At 57.0% G+C, this 16,331-nt stretch overlaps 1 protein-coding gene and 1 long non-coding RNA gene across 2 annotated transcripts; one reads left to right on the forward strand and one right to left on the reverse strand.

The window, feature by feature from the left end:
- Positions 1 to 1,150: 1,150 nt before the first annotated feature.
- On the forward strand, positions 1,151 to 14,114 carry FAM78A (family with sequence similarity 78 member A; the record flags this gene model as incomplete). The annotated part of the gene is made up of 2 exons (XM_079707238.1): positions 1,151 to 1,473; positions 13,586 to 14,114. The coding sequence occupies 2 exons, from the start codon at positions 1,151 to 1,153 to the stop codon at positions 14,112 to 14,114; spliced, it is 852 nt and encodes a 283-aa protein (XP_079563364.1).
- On the reverse strand, positions 4,122 to 15,015 carry LOC307055210. Its single transcript, XR_013810970.1, has 3 exons — positions 14,918 to 15,015; positions 6,164 to 6,285; positions 4,122 to 4,246 (listed from the first exon to the last, which is right to left on the reverse strand). It is a non-coding gene; the product is annotated as an uncharacterized lncRNA (long non-coding RNA).
- Between the last annotated feature and the right edge of the window lie 1,316 nt (positions 15,016 to 16,331).

Below are 16,331 nucleotides of genomic sequence, written 5' to 3' on the forward strand. Positions count from 1 at the left end.
GTGCGCCCGATCAGACCGGCCTGCGGGGTGGCACTGCGCCCCCCGGGGGCCGAAGGGACCCGTTCGGGGAAGGGGCGCCGGCGGCGAGGCGGTGGGAGCAGTGCCAAGACCCGAAAGTCCACGAGGCCCACTGCAGTGCCAGCCAGTCGCCCCCCGCCCCACCCCGCCTCCGGGCCGGGAGGGGTCAGCGAAGATGTCACCGGCGGCGATTATTCGCTGGTGCGCGCGGTCATAAGGCCGCCACTGACGGGCTGGGCGGGGGGGCGGACCGCCGCCTCCGGGCAGACCTCACAGAGCTGCGCCGTCAGCTCCGCAGCCCGCGCCCCGCGCACACGCGTCGCCGCCCCGCGCGCCCCCCGCAGCAAAGTTCGACTCAACTTTGAGGCGGGCCTTGACGCCCTGTCCCTTCCACCTCCCACCAGGTCCTCGGCGGCCGCGGCGAACCAGGCGGCGGCCCGAGCGCAGCCCTGGGGCCCCGCACGGCGGCGGGCGGCGACAGCGACAGCGGCGAGGGGACGCGGCGTGCCCCCGAGTGGTCGCCGACGGGGATCCGCGCCGCGCTCCTCGGGGACCCCGCGGGAGCCGGGCGCTCGCCTCCTGGAAGCCACCGAGGGCGCCCAGACCTCGGCGGATTGAACAGAAACTGCTCTTCCATTGATTCGGCCGGGCTGGGCGAGCGGCCGGGTGCGTGTGCCCCGAGCGCGTGCGGAAGGCAGAAGGGCAGGAAGTCGGTCTTCTGCAGCGAGGGTGGCGGCACCGCGCAGGCGACGGAGCCTTCCTTATTTATGTGCCTGCCGGCATTTGCCTTCTTCGCCTCAAGACTTCAGGGAGCGTCTCTGAGCTGCGTTCCCCGCGTGTGAGGCACAGAAGCAAGGGCTGGATGTCTGAACGACATGATTATCCATTAACCTCCAAACTTTTCTTTTTTTAACCCAAAGAATATCGGTGATTTTTGTCCACTACTAGCAGAAGAAGAGAGAACCCAGGGCCCTTGAAATGCAGCAAAATCCTTATTTATAATCAGGCCCGAGGTAGTGATATGCAAACCCTCTCTACTCAGTGAATTTTCTATCCTATGGATATCAGTCTTGAGATTTGAGATTGGAGAGCTGTACTGTCTGCACTGGGTCCGGCAGCCTCCATCCTTTCAATGCCCGGTTTTCTCTGGGACTGCTGGCCTTCCCTGGCGATCAGAGCCGTACTGTGTGCCATGGGCTGTATTCAGAGCATCGGGGGCAAAGCCAGAGTCTTCCGGGAAGGCATCACGGTGATCGATGTCAAGGCTTCTATCGATCCCGTCCCCACCAGCATCGATGAGTCCTCCAGCGTGGTGCTCCGCTACCGGACACCCCACTTCCGTGCCTCAGCCCAGGTGGTCATGCCACCCATCCCCAAGAAGGAGACCTGGATAGTCGGCTGGATTCAGGCATGCAGCCACATGGAGTTCTACAACCAGTATGGGGAGCAAGGCATGTGAGTACTGCTCAGGAGCAAGCTTCGGGGGGCCCCTGGGACGGGGGAGCTTGGGGGTCTGGGGGTGAGCTCGGGGGGGTTAGAGAGGGGTCCCACCAGGGCCAGAGGGAAGTGTTAGGCAGACATGGAAGTGGCCTCTGATTCCTCCTTGGCCAGGTGACCTAGAGGGCTTGCCTGTTGATTCAGATTGGGGTCATGGCTTGAGGACCTTCCCTTCCACTGTCCCTGGCCCCCTGCGCTTCCCGTACCCCTCCCTGCAAGACGTCGAGAAAGCAGAGGGACGTTCCACCAGGTGCCTCTTTGGCAAAGCACGCATGCTGTCCCGGGTCACTAGAGAGGCTGCGGCTTGGCCCGGCTCAGACCTGCACACGTGGCAGGTACTCAGGGAAGGAGAGCTGGGCCTCTGCAGCGTCCAGATTTAGTGTGCAGGGCTTTGTGTTGGACCTGAACTCGTCCCCTGGTGTTTTCAGAGGCACATCAGGACGTGGGGGAACACTCTTCTCTGGTCCGGACGGAGTTTTGTTTGAGAGGGTTTTAGAAACCTGGTGTGCTTTTCAGTGCAGTGTTTTCTCTCTCCGCAGCAGAAGGCCACTTTATGTGGACAGCCAGTGTCTGTGTCCAGAAGGCTCCAGTGGGCCCTTAAGAGCTGAGAGGAGCCCACAGACCTCTTCTGTCCAGCCCAGTCCCCAGAATGTCCCCAGGATAGTGTGCCTCTCGGTGTGGCACCCTGAGACCCTGGCATGTTCTCTGATCCTAGAGATGGTCATCCTGAGTGTGGCAAGAGCAGCTGTAGACAGAGGGGGAAGTGACTTAACTTGAAGGGCCGCCTAAGACAGGGTGGTGACAATAGCTGTTTCTGAGCACGAGGACCTTCTGAGAGCACCAGGCAGGCCCCAAGGGCAGCCCCCCAACTTGACCCCTGTGACTCCCATGGCTGGCCATGGACACTCACCCACAGCCTGTCTCTCGGGGTCTCTACCCTGTGCAGCATCCCTCCCCGGTCCTGCAGGTGAGGAATGGAGTAGACTTTCCCCAGGACTTGGAACTCTTCACTGATTTAAGAATACCCTGGGCCACCTGAAATTAGAGAGGGTGGGGAGGGGACACCAAATCTTGTGGCATCTCCACTTGATGACTGAAGTTGCAAGGGCAACAGGAGGATCATGGAAAAACTTAAAACTAGGTGTAACCATGACCGCCCCAGAGGTGCACATGGTGCGTATCTGGACACTCATCGGCTCCCCTCTGTCCACCTGACGTCTACATCCAAGTCTAATTCTCCAAGTGGCTCTTAAACCAGGCTGGGGGCTGACTTTCCATCCCAAGAAGGAAAACATGATTCTTAGTTATTTGGTGTGGACCTTCCCTAAGAAGCCTTAAGCCCAAAACCTCCTCAGGCTTTGCAAGGCATCTGGGGCAACTGGCAAGACACAAAGGTTTTCCTAGGGCTTTTAGGCTCCGCTTGCTTTCTTCCCTAGAAAGGGTAAGGAAGCCACAGGGTCCTTCTGAACTTGGAAAGATGCAAGCTCCAAGAGGAAGAATGTTGGGGAAAGCTAAAGGGACTGAGTTCTGCAGAGATGGACGTGGCGTGTGGTGGGGAGGGAGTGGGCCTGGCTTGGAGCCTCAGCTTCCCCATCTGTGCACGGGGGTGGGTGGGTGGGGGGTGTTTACAGAGTCTTCAAGGCCTTGTGCTCCCTTTGTTGGCTCTGAGTCCGTCTGAGCGCCATGGCTGGAGACAGGCGTGCATCAGGAGACCTGAGGTGACCTTTGTCTGTGCCAGTCCTTGGTTCCCGGCTAGAGGAACCCAGTGCACATCTAGACTGCAGTCAAGCAGACCTGGGCTTAAGTCCAGGCTCTGCCACTTTCCAGGGTGTGACCTGAGCCACTCTGACCCTCGGTTTCCTCGTCTGCAAATCGGGGCCAGTCATAGTCCTTGCACCACGGCTTACTGAGTTACGGGAGATGACACTGGTCAAGCAGCCGGCACTCCACCAAGCCCACGGTAAACACTTACTGCAAGTGACTGTCGTCCTTAACAGTGTCATTACTGTTCTGATTCTTCTATCGGGTGGGAGGTGGGTGATGGGATATGTAATGAGTTGAGAATCAGGGCCGAAACGACAGAATTTGGACAGATGTAAATTACTCTTTGTGTGGAATTTTCTCCCCAGCCCAGGTCTTCCTCTTTCACAGAGGACCCACTCCCTGACTTTTAAGAATTTAATAGTAGTGTAAGTCATGGACGATTTGAGTTTTCAAGTGGTTGGAGGCCGTTTTCCTTGAGTTCCATGTGTTTCCTTTTGTTCCCTCCCCTTCTCGGGACACGCCTTCAGCACAGGGACCCCTGTGTCCCGCATACCTCATTCTCCTGGGTCCACTGGACTCCCGGTTGGGATAGGACCAGCCCTGGACAAAGGGCAGAGTTCAAGGCTCCCTGGAGGGGCAGGATGGACTGGTTGTTAATGGGCTCAGGCCCCGGGGTCAGAATTACGGCCCAGTACTGGCTCTGGGGCCTCGGCAGCTCACCTCTTGGAGGTTTGCTTTTGCCATCTGTGAACAGGGTAAGAACCTTAGGCTGCTGGGAGGATTCGGGGAGAGGACAGGTGTAGGTGACCTGTGGCTGAAATGCTGAGTTGGAAACTGCTCGATTGATTATTAATCAACAAAATTATATTAAGAAACTGAATTACCAAATAGCATGGTTCCTCCGGCCCATGAGGAGGCTCTGTATTCAACTGGCGCCCTCCGGAATAAGCCTGGACAGCTGCACCTGCTTGAATGTAAACGGAAGCATTTTGATGTGATGAAGATACCCTTCCCATCTCCCCTACCCCAAACCTCCTGTGGTAACTAAGCTTCTTCATATTTTTAAGACCCGTGATGGGAAAGAAAGTGAGGGATGGTGAGCGCTGGGATGACCAGCGGCCTCAGGCTGCCCGGAACTGTCCCCTAACTTTGCCGGGACCAGGCTGTCCTGTGCATTGCAGGATGTTGGGCAGTGTCCCTGGTCTCTACCCACTCAATGCCAGCAGCCTCTCTCCCCCTGTTCTGACAACCAAAAATGTCTCCAGACACTGCCCCATGTCCCCGGGAGGGGTGCGAAGTCACCCCTGGTTGAGAACTACCGGGCTAGACCCAGACAATTTGAAGGCTTAAAATGAAACCCACATGAGCACTGGGCTTTAAAGGCCTGGGGAGGGAACGGCAATGTGGCAAAGGTTAGGTTAGGGCTTCTGTTCTTGCCAAATGGGCTTGTATTAAAAATATTAATTCCAAATACTTAAACAAAACCCATAATACCCCCAAACATTATCCCTGCTTGAAATTAATCTCTAATCCAGGAGGAGAACCCTTTTGAATGTCGTGGGTTGGAAATATTTGCAGTGGAACAATGCCACATGCCACTCCAGTAATACCCCGACTTACAGACGAGAGCTAGAAGATGGTGAGTTTCTTGTGCCAGCTTGAGAGGATTCTATATGGTTTGGGGTCCAACCCACTTAGCTTTCAAAGCCACCCCCCCAGAACACTGTTGGATCCGCCTGCCTCCACCACCCCATCCTCCACAATCCTCAGCCGCCACCTGTCATCTGGCACAGTCTTCCGAGTGACGAGGCACAGTTTCTCCCCCGTGTGGGAGATGCTTCACGTTATCCCTAGTTTGCCCTCCTCTGGAGCCCCCAGAAAATCTGGCCCACGGCCAAGGTCGGTTCCGGCTCAGGGTTCTGCCAAAGGTCAGGCTTGGGGTGAGGGAAGGAGAGCAGCTCAGGAGACGGGGTCTCTCTGGGTTGACAGTGCCACCCGCCTGTGCCCTTGTCCAGCCAGGCGTGGCTCCAGCTCCACCATCCACGGGTGGCGGTGCTTGGGCCAGGCTCTCAACCTTTCTGAGCCTACTGTTCCCTTCTATGAAATGGGGAGAATAGTCCCTCATCGCAGGGTTGTTTGAGGGATTAAATGAGATAGTATATGTGGTCGCTATCCATACCGTAACTAGTAATAATTCATCATCAATTACACAGTCCCTGGCAGAGAGTCAGCACAGAGACTGCCGTGTTGGAGTCATTACTGTTCTTTCTTCTCCCGGGTTGGGTTTCACATACCCGCCTACAGTATGAGAATCTCAGGCGACGAGACCTCTGAGGGTCTTTCCAGCCAGAACCTGCGGTGACATCTGCTGTCACAGGATTGTGAGGCTGGTGGGAAAGGGCTGGGCAGGGGTGGAGGGACCTGAGGCCTCTGGCCAGGGGATGCTGGAGCTGGGGTGACGCTGTGTGGCTGCCCCAGCTCCCCGTTCACTCTCTGGTCTCCCAAGGACCCCGTGAGGTCCTGATTTTATGGTGAGGCCAGGGCCGCTGAGACCTGAGGCCACTTGCCCCAGGAGGCCACTTGCCCCAGGAGGCTTGTTCTGCTCCAGTGGTCAGGGGCCGGGTCAGGATGAATGGCCCTGGTGACCACGTGGCCTCTTCCTGCAGCCTGGGTCTGAGCCGGGGCCCATGCAGAACAATTGAGGACGATGCTTCCTCTCTGCAAGCGGAAGGCAGCCTCCCCCATCTGCGGGGCCCTGGCGGAGGCAGGAGAGGGAAGTTCTCGTTTCCAGGCTTTGGGGTGGGAGGAAGTTTGGGGGGACGGCCTGGCCCCAAAAGAACTCCCCCTGGACCGGCCCCGGCCAAGCGATCGCACCCACCCTCACCTTCTGAGGGCTGAAGACGAAAGCTGGCAGCTTCCAGAGACACGTGAGGAGGCTCCGACAGCACAGTGATCAGGGAAACGGCAGTGAAATACGGAGATGCTTTTTGTTTTTGCTGATCGGATCTGGGTAAAAATGCAAAAGATCAGTAATGCCTGCTGTGGGGCGGGGGGCGGGTAGTAGACAGCCTCCCGTGCTGTTCCTGGGGGTACAACTTAGGCAGCTTCTGGAAGGTGAGCTTGGCTTTGTCCACTACAATTTCAAGCACACGTGCCCTTCAACTCTCTTGTCCTACTTTTAGAGTCTGTCTTAGAGAAACTGAGCCCCTGGCCTGGTGCCTGGAGTATGGCAGGCACACACAGAAATCTCCTGAGCAAGGGAATTAACGAATACGTGAATGCAGGAAGCAGGGCAGAAGGACGTATGTGTGGGGACAGAAACTGCAGCCCTGCCCATCACTGAAGAGCCACGAACACCCCAAGTGTCCATCAGTAGGGCGTGAAACTATGGTCTGTCTCCAGGGCAGAATAGGATGAGCTCTTACACATGAGGAGGAGGAGCTAGAGATTCCATATCATATTATCATCGTTGCATTAAAAGAAGTTGTAAAATATGTAAGGTAGGAATCCATTTTTGTTAAAAGTGCTAAAAACAGGAACATTTACTGTGCGTATATGCAGGGAGGATGGTCTAGAAGGATGTTTATCAGAGTGTAATGTGGTGAGTAACCCCAGCGAGGGAGGCGGAAGCACGGAAGACAAGACTTTCGTTTCTCACTTTTTTTTTTTTTTTGCGGTACACGGGCATCTCACTGCTGTGGCCTCTCCCCCTGTGGAGCACAGGCTCCGGACGTGCAGGCTCAGCAGCCATGGCTCACGGGCCCAGCCGCTCCGCGGCATGTGGGATCCTCCCGGACCGGGGCATGAACCCATGTCCCCTGCATCGGCAGGCGGACTCTCAACCACTGTGCCACCAGAGAAGCCCCATCGTTTCTCACTTTTTGTACTTCTCGATGGCTTTTTTTTTTTTAAACAAAAACACAGGTTTTATAACTAAAAACTAAAACGTTGTTGGCCTTTCCCCCTCGTGTTAGGCCCTGGGAGTGTGGCCTGGGCAAAGAAGGGTAAGGTGGGAAGAAACAGTGGTGTTTGTTGTTCGGGGGAACCCCAGGGGCAGGCGGGCAGGGGATACCTCCAGCTCCTCCCCCAGGGAAGGGGCTCCTGGTGACCTGTCTGGTGGGAAGGGGCCAGCCCAGTGGGCGGCCGCCCAGGGCAGGAGTCAGGAAACCAGGGTCCCAGTCTGGTCTGGAAGGGGGCTCTTGGGCCTCATTTCTCGTAAAATTGCAAACATTACAAAATTGAAACTTTTTGCAAATTGCAAAAAAACATTAAGCTCTGTAAAATTGGGGACCAGGTGAGAAAATCCCTAAGCGCCCATCTGGCCCCCATGAGGGCACTGAAACCAGCGCTGGGCAGAAGAACCTTGTGCCCTGGGCAGCCCTCTTGCCCTCGAGCCCCAAGTCGCCATCTGTAAATGTGTTTCTTAGAGCGCCCAACGGTGCCACTTGTGAGACGTGAAACAATATTTAGGAGAACTCGTTTCAGCTTAAGTGTGATTGTAATTTAAAGCACATATTTATTCTCATGTGTATTAGAAAAATATATATATATACACCCAATATATCCAACCTGTTATTTCAAAGGTGTTCCAAAGGAAAAGCTAAATTTAGTTGAGTTTTTTTAAAAAGTGATTAATTTCAAGGAAAAAAATAAGAGCACAGGAGATATGTAAACAGGACCAAAATGAGGAAAGAGACGTGAAGTCTGGGAAGTCTGCTCTGAGACCAGGTGCTCTGTTGTCCAGAACTCAAAATGCAGTCAGAGAGCTGGGAGAGACGAGGGCCCATGGGGGAGCAAGGGTCCACCCATGCCTAGGAGAGAGCCCAGGCCCAGGCTCGCCACCCTGCCTGGCACAAAGCAGCTGGGAAAGGTGTGCTCCCAGGGCCACGGGAGGGGCAAGCCCCACCCATCCCCTCAGGGCCACACCTCTGGCCTCCGGGCATCCCTGGTTTCCTTCACCCTCTACCGAGAGGCCTTGGAGCCGGGCCAGCTTCTGGCTGGTGGCTGGGCCTGGAGCCTCAGGGTGTCCCTCCCCAGCCCCCATGGGTGCCCTTCAGCACAGCCTCTCCCCCTTCTCTGGCTTCCAGGAAAGGCCTTTTGTAAGCCCTCAGACTTACACTCTAGGTCATGTTGCTCAGAGCCGTGTGTGTGTGTGTGTGTGTGTGTGTGTGTGTGTGTGTGCGCGTGTGTGTGTGTGTGTATTTCAGGTGAAGGTCTGTTGGAAGCCAGATGGGTAAGAACCTGTATGTGTGTGTCTACGTGTATGTGCGTGCATATGTGTGTGTGCGTGTGTGTGTCGGGTGAGGGGCCACTGGAGGCCATGGGTAAGAGCTCGCTCACGCTGTGGGTCCTGCCTGGTGGCTTCACGGTTCTGTGACCCTGGGTCAGGCCTCTGATGTCCCCAAGTCTCCTCTATAAAACACCCTCAGTTGCAGCCCTGGGGTAACTGAGGAGAAGCCTGTGTGGATGTATGTGCGCAGGGCGCCCAGCACGTCTGATGCACTCAGGGAACGTGACCACTGTCACCAGTGTTGCAGCGGGGACGACCTGTGCTGGGCGTGGCTGTCCCAGCCGCAGCTGCTCCAGGTGAGAAAGTACACAAGCAGAGGCAGCTTTGGGCGCTCTAAACTCATCACTGGGACCCCTTTGTGGGGCTCAGGCCCTGAAGGAGAGACGAGGCAGGCTGCCCACCGCCAATGATCCAGGCCACCTGCCTCTATTGTGTCTGACTCTAGGCCAGGCACCAGGGTAGATTCTGGAGGCCTGGCCCCTGCTTCTCGGCCCCTGTGGTCTGTCTGGGAGTGAGGTCGTCAACAAAGGGTGGCATGATTATTAAATCACCCCTGTGTGTGTCCCAGGAAGCAGCAGGACAAAGATCGAATATGGGGGCACCAGGCCTCGTGTGAAGGGTCCGGGTGAGCTTCCCTGGGGGCTCCAGAGATGAGCCGTGGGTACCACTGGCTAGGACAGGAGGGGGGCGGGGGACGCTGCTCGTGGCCAAAGACGCTGAGTCGGGAGGGCACAGCCCATTAGAGGGATGGCTGGTGGGGTCTGGAGCCTGGGGAGGGTGGGCATGGGCGTGTGTGTGTGCGTGTGTGTGTGTGTGTGTGTGTTTGCGTGCAAGACCCTTGGCTTCACCTGCATCTGGCTTTCAGGGTCTTGGGGAGTCATGGCAGGCTTAATAGGGTTGGAGGGAGGAACAGTGCCATCAGATTTGTGTTTTTAAAGATCACTCAGGCTTCAGGGAGGAGAGCATGGCAGGCGGCAAGAGGAGGCTGGGAGAGGTGAGGGGTCGTGGCCAGGGCGAAGGCAGAGGAGAAGGCAGGGCAGTCTGGAGGCGAGAGGGAGTCAGGGATGCTACTGTGCGCCCAGGGGGTCCCTTTCACAGCATCGTGGCCAGCGTCAATGGCAGGTCCCTGCAAACATCTGCTGAGTGCATGGGGGATGGGGCTGCAGAGGGAATGGGCATTGAGGGACGCTGAGGAGTCTGTCTCAGATGTGCTGCAAGGGGACCCCAGAAAGCATTCTGAGGTCCAGCTTCAAGCCTGGACTTGCCTGCTGTCCTCTGGGTTCCCACACCTCTGGGATGAGGGTGGGAGTGTGACGGGGCCCACAGAAGCAGGCCAGTTTCCCGGGCATGGGGACTGCATCGTCCCACTGGGCCCCGTGCTCAAAAGGGCCCCATGCTCAGAAGGGCCCCTTGCGTGGTTCCATGCTCTGCTGTCACCACGTTGCAATTCTTTATTTTTGAGCAAGGGGCCTCCTATTTTCACTTCACCCCCTGGTCCCACAAATTCTGTAGCCAGTGTTGCCCTGAAGACCAGCACAGGCCAGTGAGCAAAGGGGGAGGACACGGGGGAGACCAGGGCCTCCTGATGGCCTGTAGGAGGCCTGACACGACCTGCCCTGAGGTCTGGAGAGAAGGTGCTGGGGCAGAGATGGGTGTTTGCTCGTGTTCACAAAACGCCCCTCCTCCACCTAAATCTGCTGGTTGAGCATCAGTGTGCCGGGCACGGAGCTGGGAGCCTTGCCTACACCTTTCGTTGGCGTGCGCACCTGTATCGTCCCTGCTGTGCAAACAAGAAGGCTTAGGGTGTGCAGGACCAGGGTCCAAACTCACCCCTCCACCCAGAAGGTGGAAAACTGAGGGTCTGCCTTGAAGCCCAAGGTCATTCCAGAACAAACGGGAAGTCTTAGAGGCAGGAACTGTATGGAATCGTTCCTTTCAGAGCATGGATAATCTGGAAACATAAATGAGGTCAAAAGGCCTCAGGTCACATCAGGGATGGCAAATCCATTAGTGTTAGAGGCAAGCCTCTCTCCAATGGTCTCTGGAAGTTTCCACATATTGCTGTTTACCGTGTACCAGGTAGTATATATTGACGCATTTAATCATCTCAAAAACCTTGAAGGTGGGTGCGGTTATCCACAGTGAACCAATGTGGGGCTCAGAGATTTGTGACTAGTAGCCGGGGGGCGACTGGACCCGGGCTGGTCCACGTCCCTCAGAAGCTGTGCTCTTAACCATGCTCCCTCCACCACCTTGACGGGGAGACTGGACCACGGGGCCCAGAGCCAGCCCAGCTGGTTTGTGATGATTTGAAAACAGACGCCCTTGGCCCTGGTTCTGAGTAATACCCCACATGAGACACGGCTGTCTGCCAGCTCATGGGGATCGTCACCCGTCTGTGACTGAGCCAGCGCCTGGGCATTTGGGGGCTGGGAGGTGCAAAAGGAAACCTGAAGCTGGGGGTCAGAGGCTGAGAGAGAGAGGCCATTCTGGTGGCAACCCCAGATCCCACAACAAGCCAACTCTTAGGAAGTGAAAGAGGGCAAAGGCAAGAGAAAAGGTCTTTTGGCAAGATGGCTTTCTGCCTTAAAAAAAACAACAACAAAAACCACTTTCATAAGCAAGTGTAACCACTGCGAGAAGACAGAGTGGGTGCCTTCCACCACAGGAGGCTGGGCACGGGTGGGGCACAGGCTTCTGAGAAATTTGGGACAGGGACCCTGGCCCCCTTCTCTGGTCCATGGCGGCCACCCCCGGGGGCAGCCGAATCTGCAGGCTCATGACTGTGACCTCCTCCTTGGCGTTTGATGAGCTCAGGGCCCCGGGCAGGAGATGGCCTACTAGGCAGGTGTTACCCTAATTTGTGACCTTTTTAATGAAAAATCACATTCCTGATCATCCCTCCTGTAGTGGCCCCAAATTTGCCAACTGCTAACATTAAACGATGCATTTCAGTAGGGGAATGCATTTTTTACACTGTGATAAGATATACATAAAATTTACCATCTTAACCATTTTTAAGTTTGGCAGCATTAAGTACATCCACATTGTTGTGTGTCTATTCCCAGAACATTTTCATCTTCCCCAACTGAAACTCCGCACTAATGAAATGGTGACTCCCCCGTTTCCCTCTCCCAGCCCCTGGCAGTCGCCATTCTACTTTCTGTCTCTATGAATTTGACTCTTCTAGGGACCTCATATATGTGGAATCATACAGTATTTGTCCTTCTGTGTCTGACTTATTTCACTTTGCCTAATGTCTTCAAGATTCATCCATGTTGTAGCATGTGTCAGAATTTCCTTTTTAAGGATGAATAATATTCCATTGCACGGATAGACCACTTTATCCATCATCCATTGGCGGACACTTCAGCTGTTTCCACCTTTTGGCTATTGTGAGTAGTGCTGCTATGAACAGGAATGCATTTTGTAAAGTAGTATATTCTGGAGAGCACCGCTGGTGTACACAGGTGTGTGGAATTCTGGGGGCAAAGTGTCCTGAGCTTTGGTATGGCAGGTGCCCAGGCCTGATTGCTTAGCTAAATCAACTTGGGAAAAAGACCCACCCCTCCAGCTGCTGTTACTTTATCTGTCTGGTGGGGTGGATGTGACTGTTATGAGTTTCTAAGGGGTGGGCTCCCCAGACGCTGCTGTGCCCCCAGCCACGTGTCCTCAGAGCAACTTAGGACAGTCCTCTTCTGTCAGAGAGTTATTATTATAGTAACAATAGTGACAGCAATGGTGCTAGCAGGCACCGATCACTGGCATTTGTCTTGTGCCCTGCCCTGGACTGGCATGTTCCTGCCTGTCTCCTTCCATGACCCCAGGTGGGATGTGGGTGATGAGTCTGGGGTTCAGGGAGGGCTGGGGTTTTGCCCAGGGTCTCACACCAGTGAGAGGGTGGCTGAGACTTTCAGCAAGGCCAGTAGGTTTCCTGAGTCTGAGCGCTGGACAGCCCGGCTGCCAGAAGGCTGAGCCCCCTGCAAGCAAGTCGGGCTGACCAAGTGCTGCTGGTTCTCAGACCGGCCCGAAGCTGCAAGTGCAGGTTCCCCGGCAGCTGCAGCAAGTCCAGGAGGCATTGATTGTAAAGCTGGCCCCGAGGCTGGGACTGAGAGCAGAGTTTTAAGACTGGCTGGTTAGGTTTTCTTGGTTCTACTGCTCCGAAGACAGGGGCCAACCAGGTGGGAGCCATTCTGGCTGAGCTGTGCTTCCTATTCTAGGCGGGCATGAGTAGAAACAAGGCAGGGGGAGGGTGAGCAGTGGGGAGAAGAGGGCACCGCCCACAGTGTTGGCCTTGCTGGGCGGAGGGCCAGGGAGCCCAGGCCCATGTGTGGTGGAGGAGATGTGGAGGGGAGGGGCCAGAGCCTTGGCGAGGGCCCTGAGCGCTGGTTCCCGTGCCCCTGGCCCCGGTGCTGGACACCGAAGCTCGGGGGCAGGCGGGCGTTTGAACCCGGTCACATGCTGGTCAATGAGGGGCTGAAATCACTCCCAGATGTGCTGACCCCACAGCCACTGGGGGCCCCTAAAGCAAGAGAAAGAAACTCCCTGCCACTTGCACTCCTACCCAGGCCGCCCTGACACGCTGTGTGGCCAGGAGAATAGCCCCACCCCAGCCTCTCGGGGCCAGTGGCCTCCGCCCTAACCAAGGTCACAGGGTTGCATGTGGCCATCCCACCAGCTGCTGGGGCATGGGACGGTGGGGCACAGCGCAGGTTAGGTTACTGTGTGCTGCCCCCAGGCCCCTCCCTTGAGGGCAGGGGCAGCTAGGGCTTCCCGAAGCCCATCCAGAATCCAGCCCTGTCTACAGTGGTTTCTGGGGGAGACCAATTTGAGATGATGCAAGAGAACAGGATGTGGCCTTTGAGGGGGGCCATGTCTAGGGGAGCCCCAGTTCCCTGACATGATGTTGGGTGTCTGTTTACTGTCTGGCCCCCTGGGGAGGTAAGCCCCAGGGACAAGGGGATGCAGATGAGCCTGTGTGTGGCTGGCTGAGTAAACTGGCCTTCCCATCCTCAGGTCCAGTTGGGAGCTCCCAGACCTCCAGGAAGGCAAGATTGAGGCCATCAGCGACTCGGACGGGGTGAACTACCCCTGGTACGGCAACACCACGGAGACCTGCACCATCGTGGGCCCCACCAAGAGAGACTCCAAGTTCATCATCAGCATGAATGACAACTTTTACCCCAGCGTCACGTGGGCCGTGCCTGTCAGCGAGAGCAACGTGGCCAAGCTGACCAACATCTCCCGGGACCAGAGCTTCATCACGTGGCTGGTAGCCACCAACACCTCGACCAACGACATGATCATTCTGCAGACACTGCACTGGCGCATGCAGCTCAGCATCGAGGTGGACCCCCACCGGCCCCTGGGCCAGCGCGCCCGGCTGCGGGAGCCCATCGCCCAGGACCAGCCCAAAATCCTGAGCAAGAATGAGCCCATCCCGCCCAGCGCCCTGGTCAAGCCCAATGCCAACGACGCTCAGGTCCTCATGTGGCGGCCCAAGTACGGGAAGGCGCTGGTGGTGATCCCGCCCAAGCACCGGTAACAGCCAGGGCGCCCGCGAGGTGACCCCCAAATAATACCACCACGCAAACAACCCGCACGGACTCTGCAGTCGTTCAGCAAAATACAACCTTTCTACCTTCTCCAGCGGGCGGATCTCACTGTGCGAACGCGCGGGGATGGCCCCCCGCCCTCCTGGGACCTGCTTCCCTGGCGGAGGGGGGAGACCCAGGCGGGACCGACCACTCCACGTGCGCCCTCAGTGTCCCCTTGGGTCTCCTTCCCTCTCCTCGCAATTTCCGTCATTCACTTGCAACAGACTCCCTGAAACAACTGCTTTTTCCGTTCCTTTTTTTTTTTTTTTTTTAACGCCTCTTTACGAGGTTCAGGGGTGGGACGAGGAGGAGCTGGTGATGAGCCTGATCCCACTGCACCCGGGCTGATCCCACTGCACCGGGGCTGATCCCACCCGGGCTGATCCCACCCGGGCTGATGCCACCGCACCGGGGCTGATCCTATCCGGGGTGATGCCACAGGGGCTGATGCCACCCGGGCTGATCCCCGCCCCGGGCAGCTCCCCTCATCCTCTGTCACGCGGCCTTATGTAGACTTGCTTTGCCAAACTTTTGCCTTAAGCCGATTTTAAAGGAAAAAACCGGAAACAAAGAGAGCAGTTTGTCTTTTCTGCTGGACTTTGCATCTTCCGCCAGAGGTGAGGGAGGAGGGCGTTGGGCTACAGATTTAGATCTAAAACCGGCTGCTCATTCTTCCGTTTTAGCTGAGCCGAAACCACAGGCAGATTCTGCCCCCGAAGTCCCTTCTCTCCACCCCAGGTAGAACACTTACCCCACTCCGTGCCTGCGGACACAAGCTGTGAGCTCGGGCTCAGGGCAGATCTGCCGGGGGCTTCTCTCTCCTCTCTCCTCTGCAGCCGGAACTTGCCTTGGGTGGGCCTAGGAGCAGAGAGGGAGGGTCCCGTGAGTTATAGGTTGAGCCCAGGGAATTCCCACCGTCTCGGTCCTCAGCGCCCATCGCCAGCTGGCTCTGCCGGCACATCTCAGTGGGCAGCTTTTCTGTTTCCATCCACACTGTCCCGAACGGCTGGAGGGCCAGCCACCTTACCCAGCTGTAGTTCAAAGGTAGGAAGGCCTGCCCTTGCCTCCCAGCACCTTCTCGGGGACGCCCCTCCCAGGCTCTCCGGGGGGCGCCTGCAGACGGGCTCCAAGCACCGCGGTGCTGCAGGTGAGGGCACCCACAGATGGGCATGCCTGGACCTGGTAAGGCTGGGGAGGCGGGAGGCAAGAGGCAGACCCCCTGCTGCCAGTCCTCACAGAAGCGAGCCAGCGCCCACGGCCAGCACGATGAAGTGAGCCTGGGGTGGAGGCTGGTCCTTGAGGTCACCCTCCTTCGGGTCCTGGGCCCTCTGGAGCCCCAGGACCTGGTCCTGAGTGTCGCCAAGCTTTTTTTTTAGCAATGTCTGCCTTGAAGGCTGCTTGCAGGAGCTGAGGGGACACCCTGCTGAGGGAGGCCCCCTTCCTCCAAGCTTGACAAACCCACAGCTACATCGCCTGGGTTCCTCATTCAGACCGATAATAACCAAGCCCAGAAAACTGTCAGATGAGAGAAATAATCCATTTCTGCTGCAGATGAGCCATTCGTAGGAGTCCCAGTGACAGCGTGGGTGGGCGTGGTTCACAAAGTCCTTGCTGTGCTCCTTTATCCACGGGCTATTGTATTTATTCAAGGGGTGCTTAACCTCCAGCCATCGCCCGAGCCCGCTCCTGACGGGAGGCGTTGGACGGGGAAACAGCTTTGTGTGGCCGGCTGCCGGCCTGGTGCTTGGGGAACCCCTGTCAGGACTGGGACCTTCCACCTGGAAAGTGCCAGTTCCCCTGGGTGTGTTCGGAGGGAGGCCTGCCACCCAGAGAGGCCACAGCCTCAAGTGAGGGGGATGATGGGTCCCAGCTCCCCCTCTGGGCACAGGCTGTGGAGGGGTCAGGGTGGCAGTGGCCGGCTGCCGCGGACGGGACCTGGCCTCCTGATGGCACGGCCCTTCTCTGCACTCAGGTCTTCCTTGCACTACAAAGGAGAAAGGGCCCTGGGCTAGGGGTCAGGGACCGGAGTGCTGGTTCTGGGCTGGGTCATTGCTAAGGAGTTCTTACTAGGGTAGGGGTGGGAGTAGGAACCAACAGTAAGTGGTGGTCCTGAGCTGTCTGGGGGCAGAGTCCCCCAAGCCTGTGCTTCCTGCGTGTGAGCAGGC

Source organism: Hyperoodon ampullatus (assembly GCF_949752795.1).
Source record: "Hyperoodon ampullatus genome assembly, chromosome: 6".
Lineage (NCBI taxonomy): Eukaryota > Metazoa > Chordata > Mammalia > Artiodactyla > Ziphiidae > Hyperoodon > Hyperoodon ampullatus.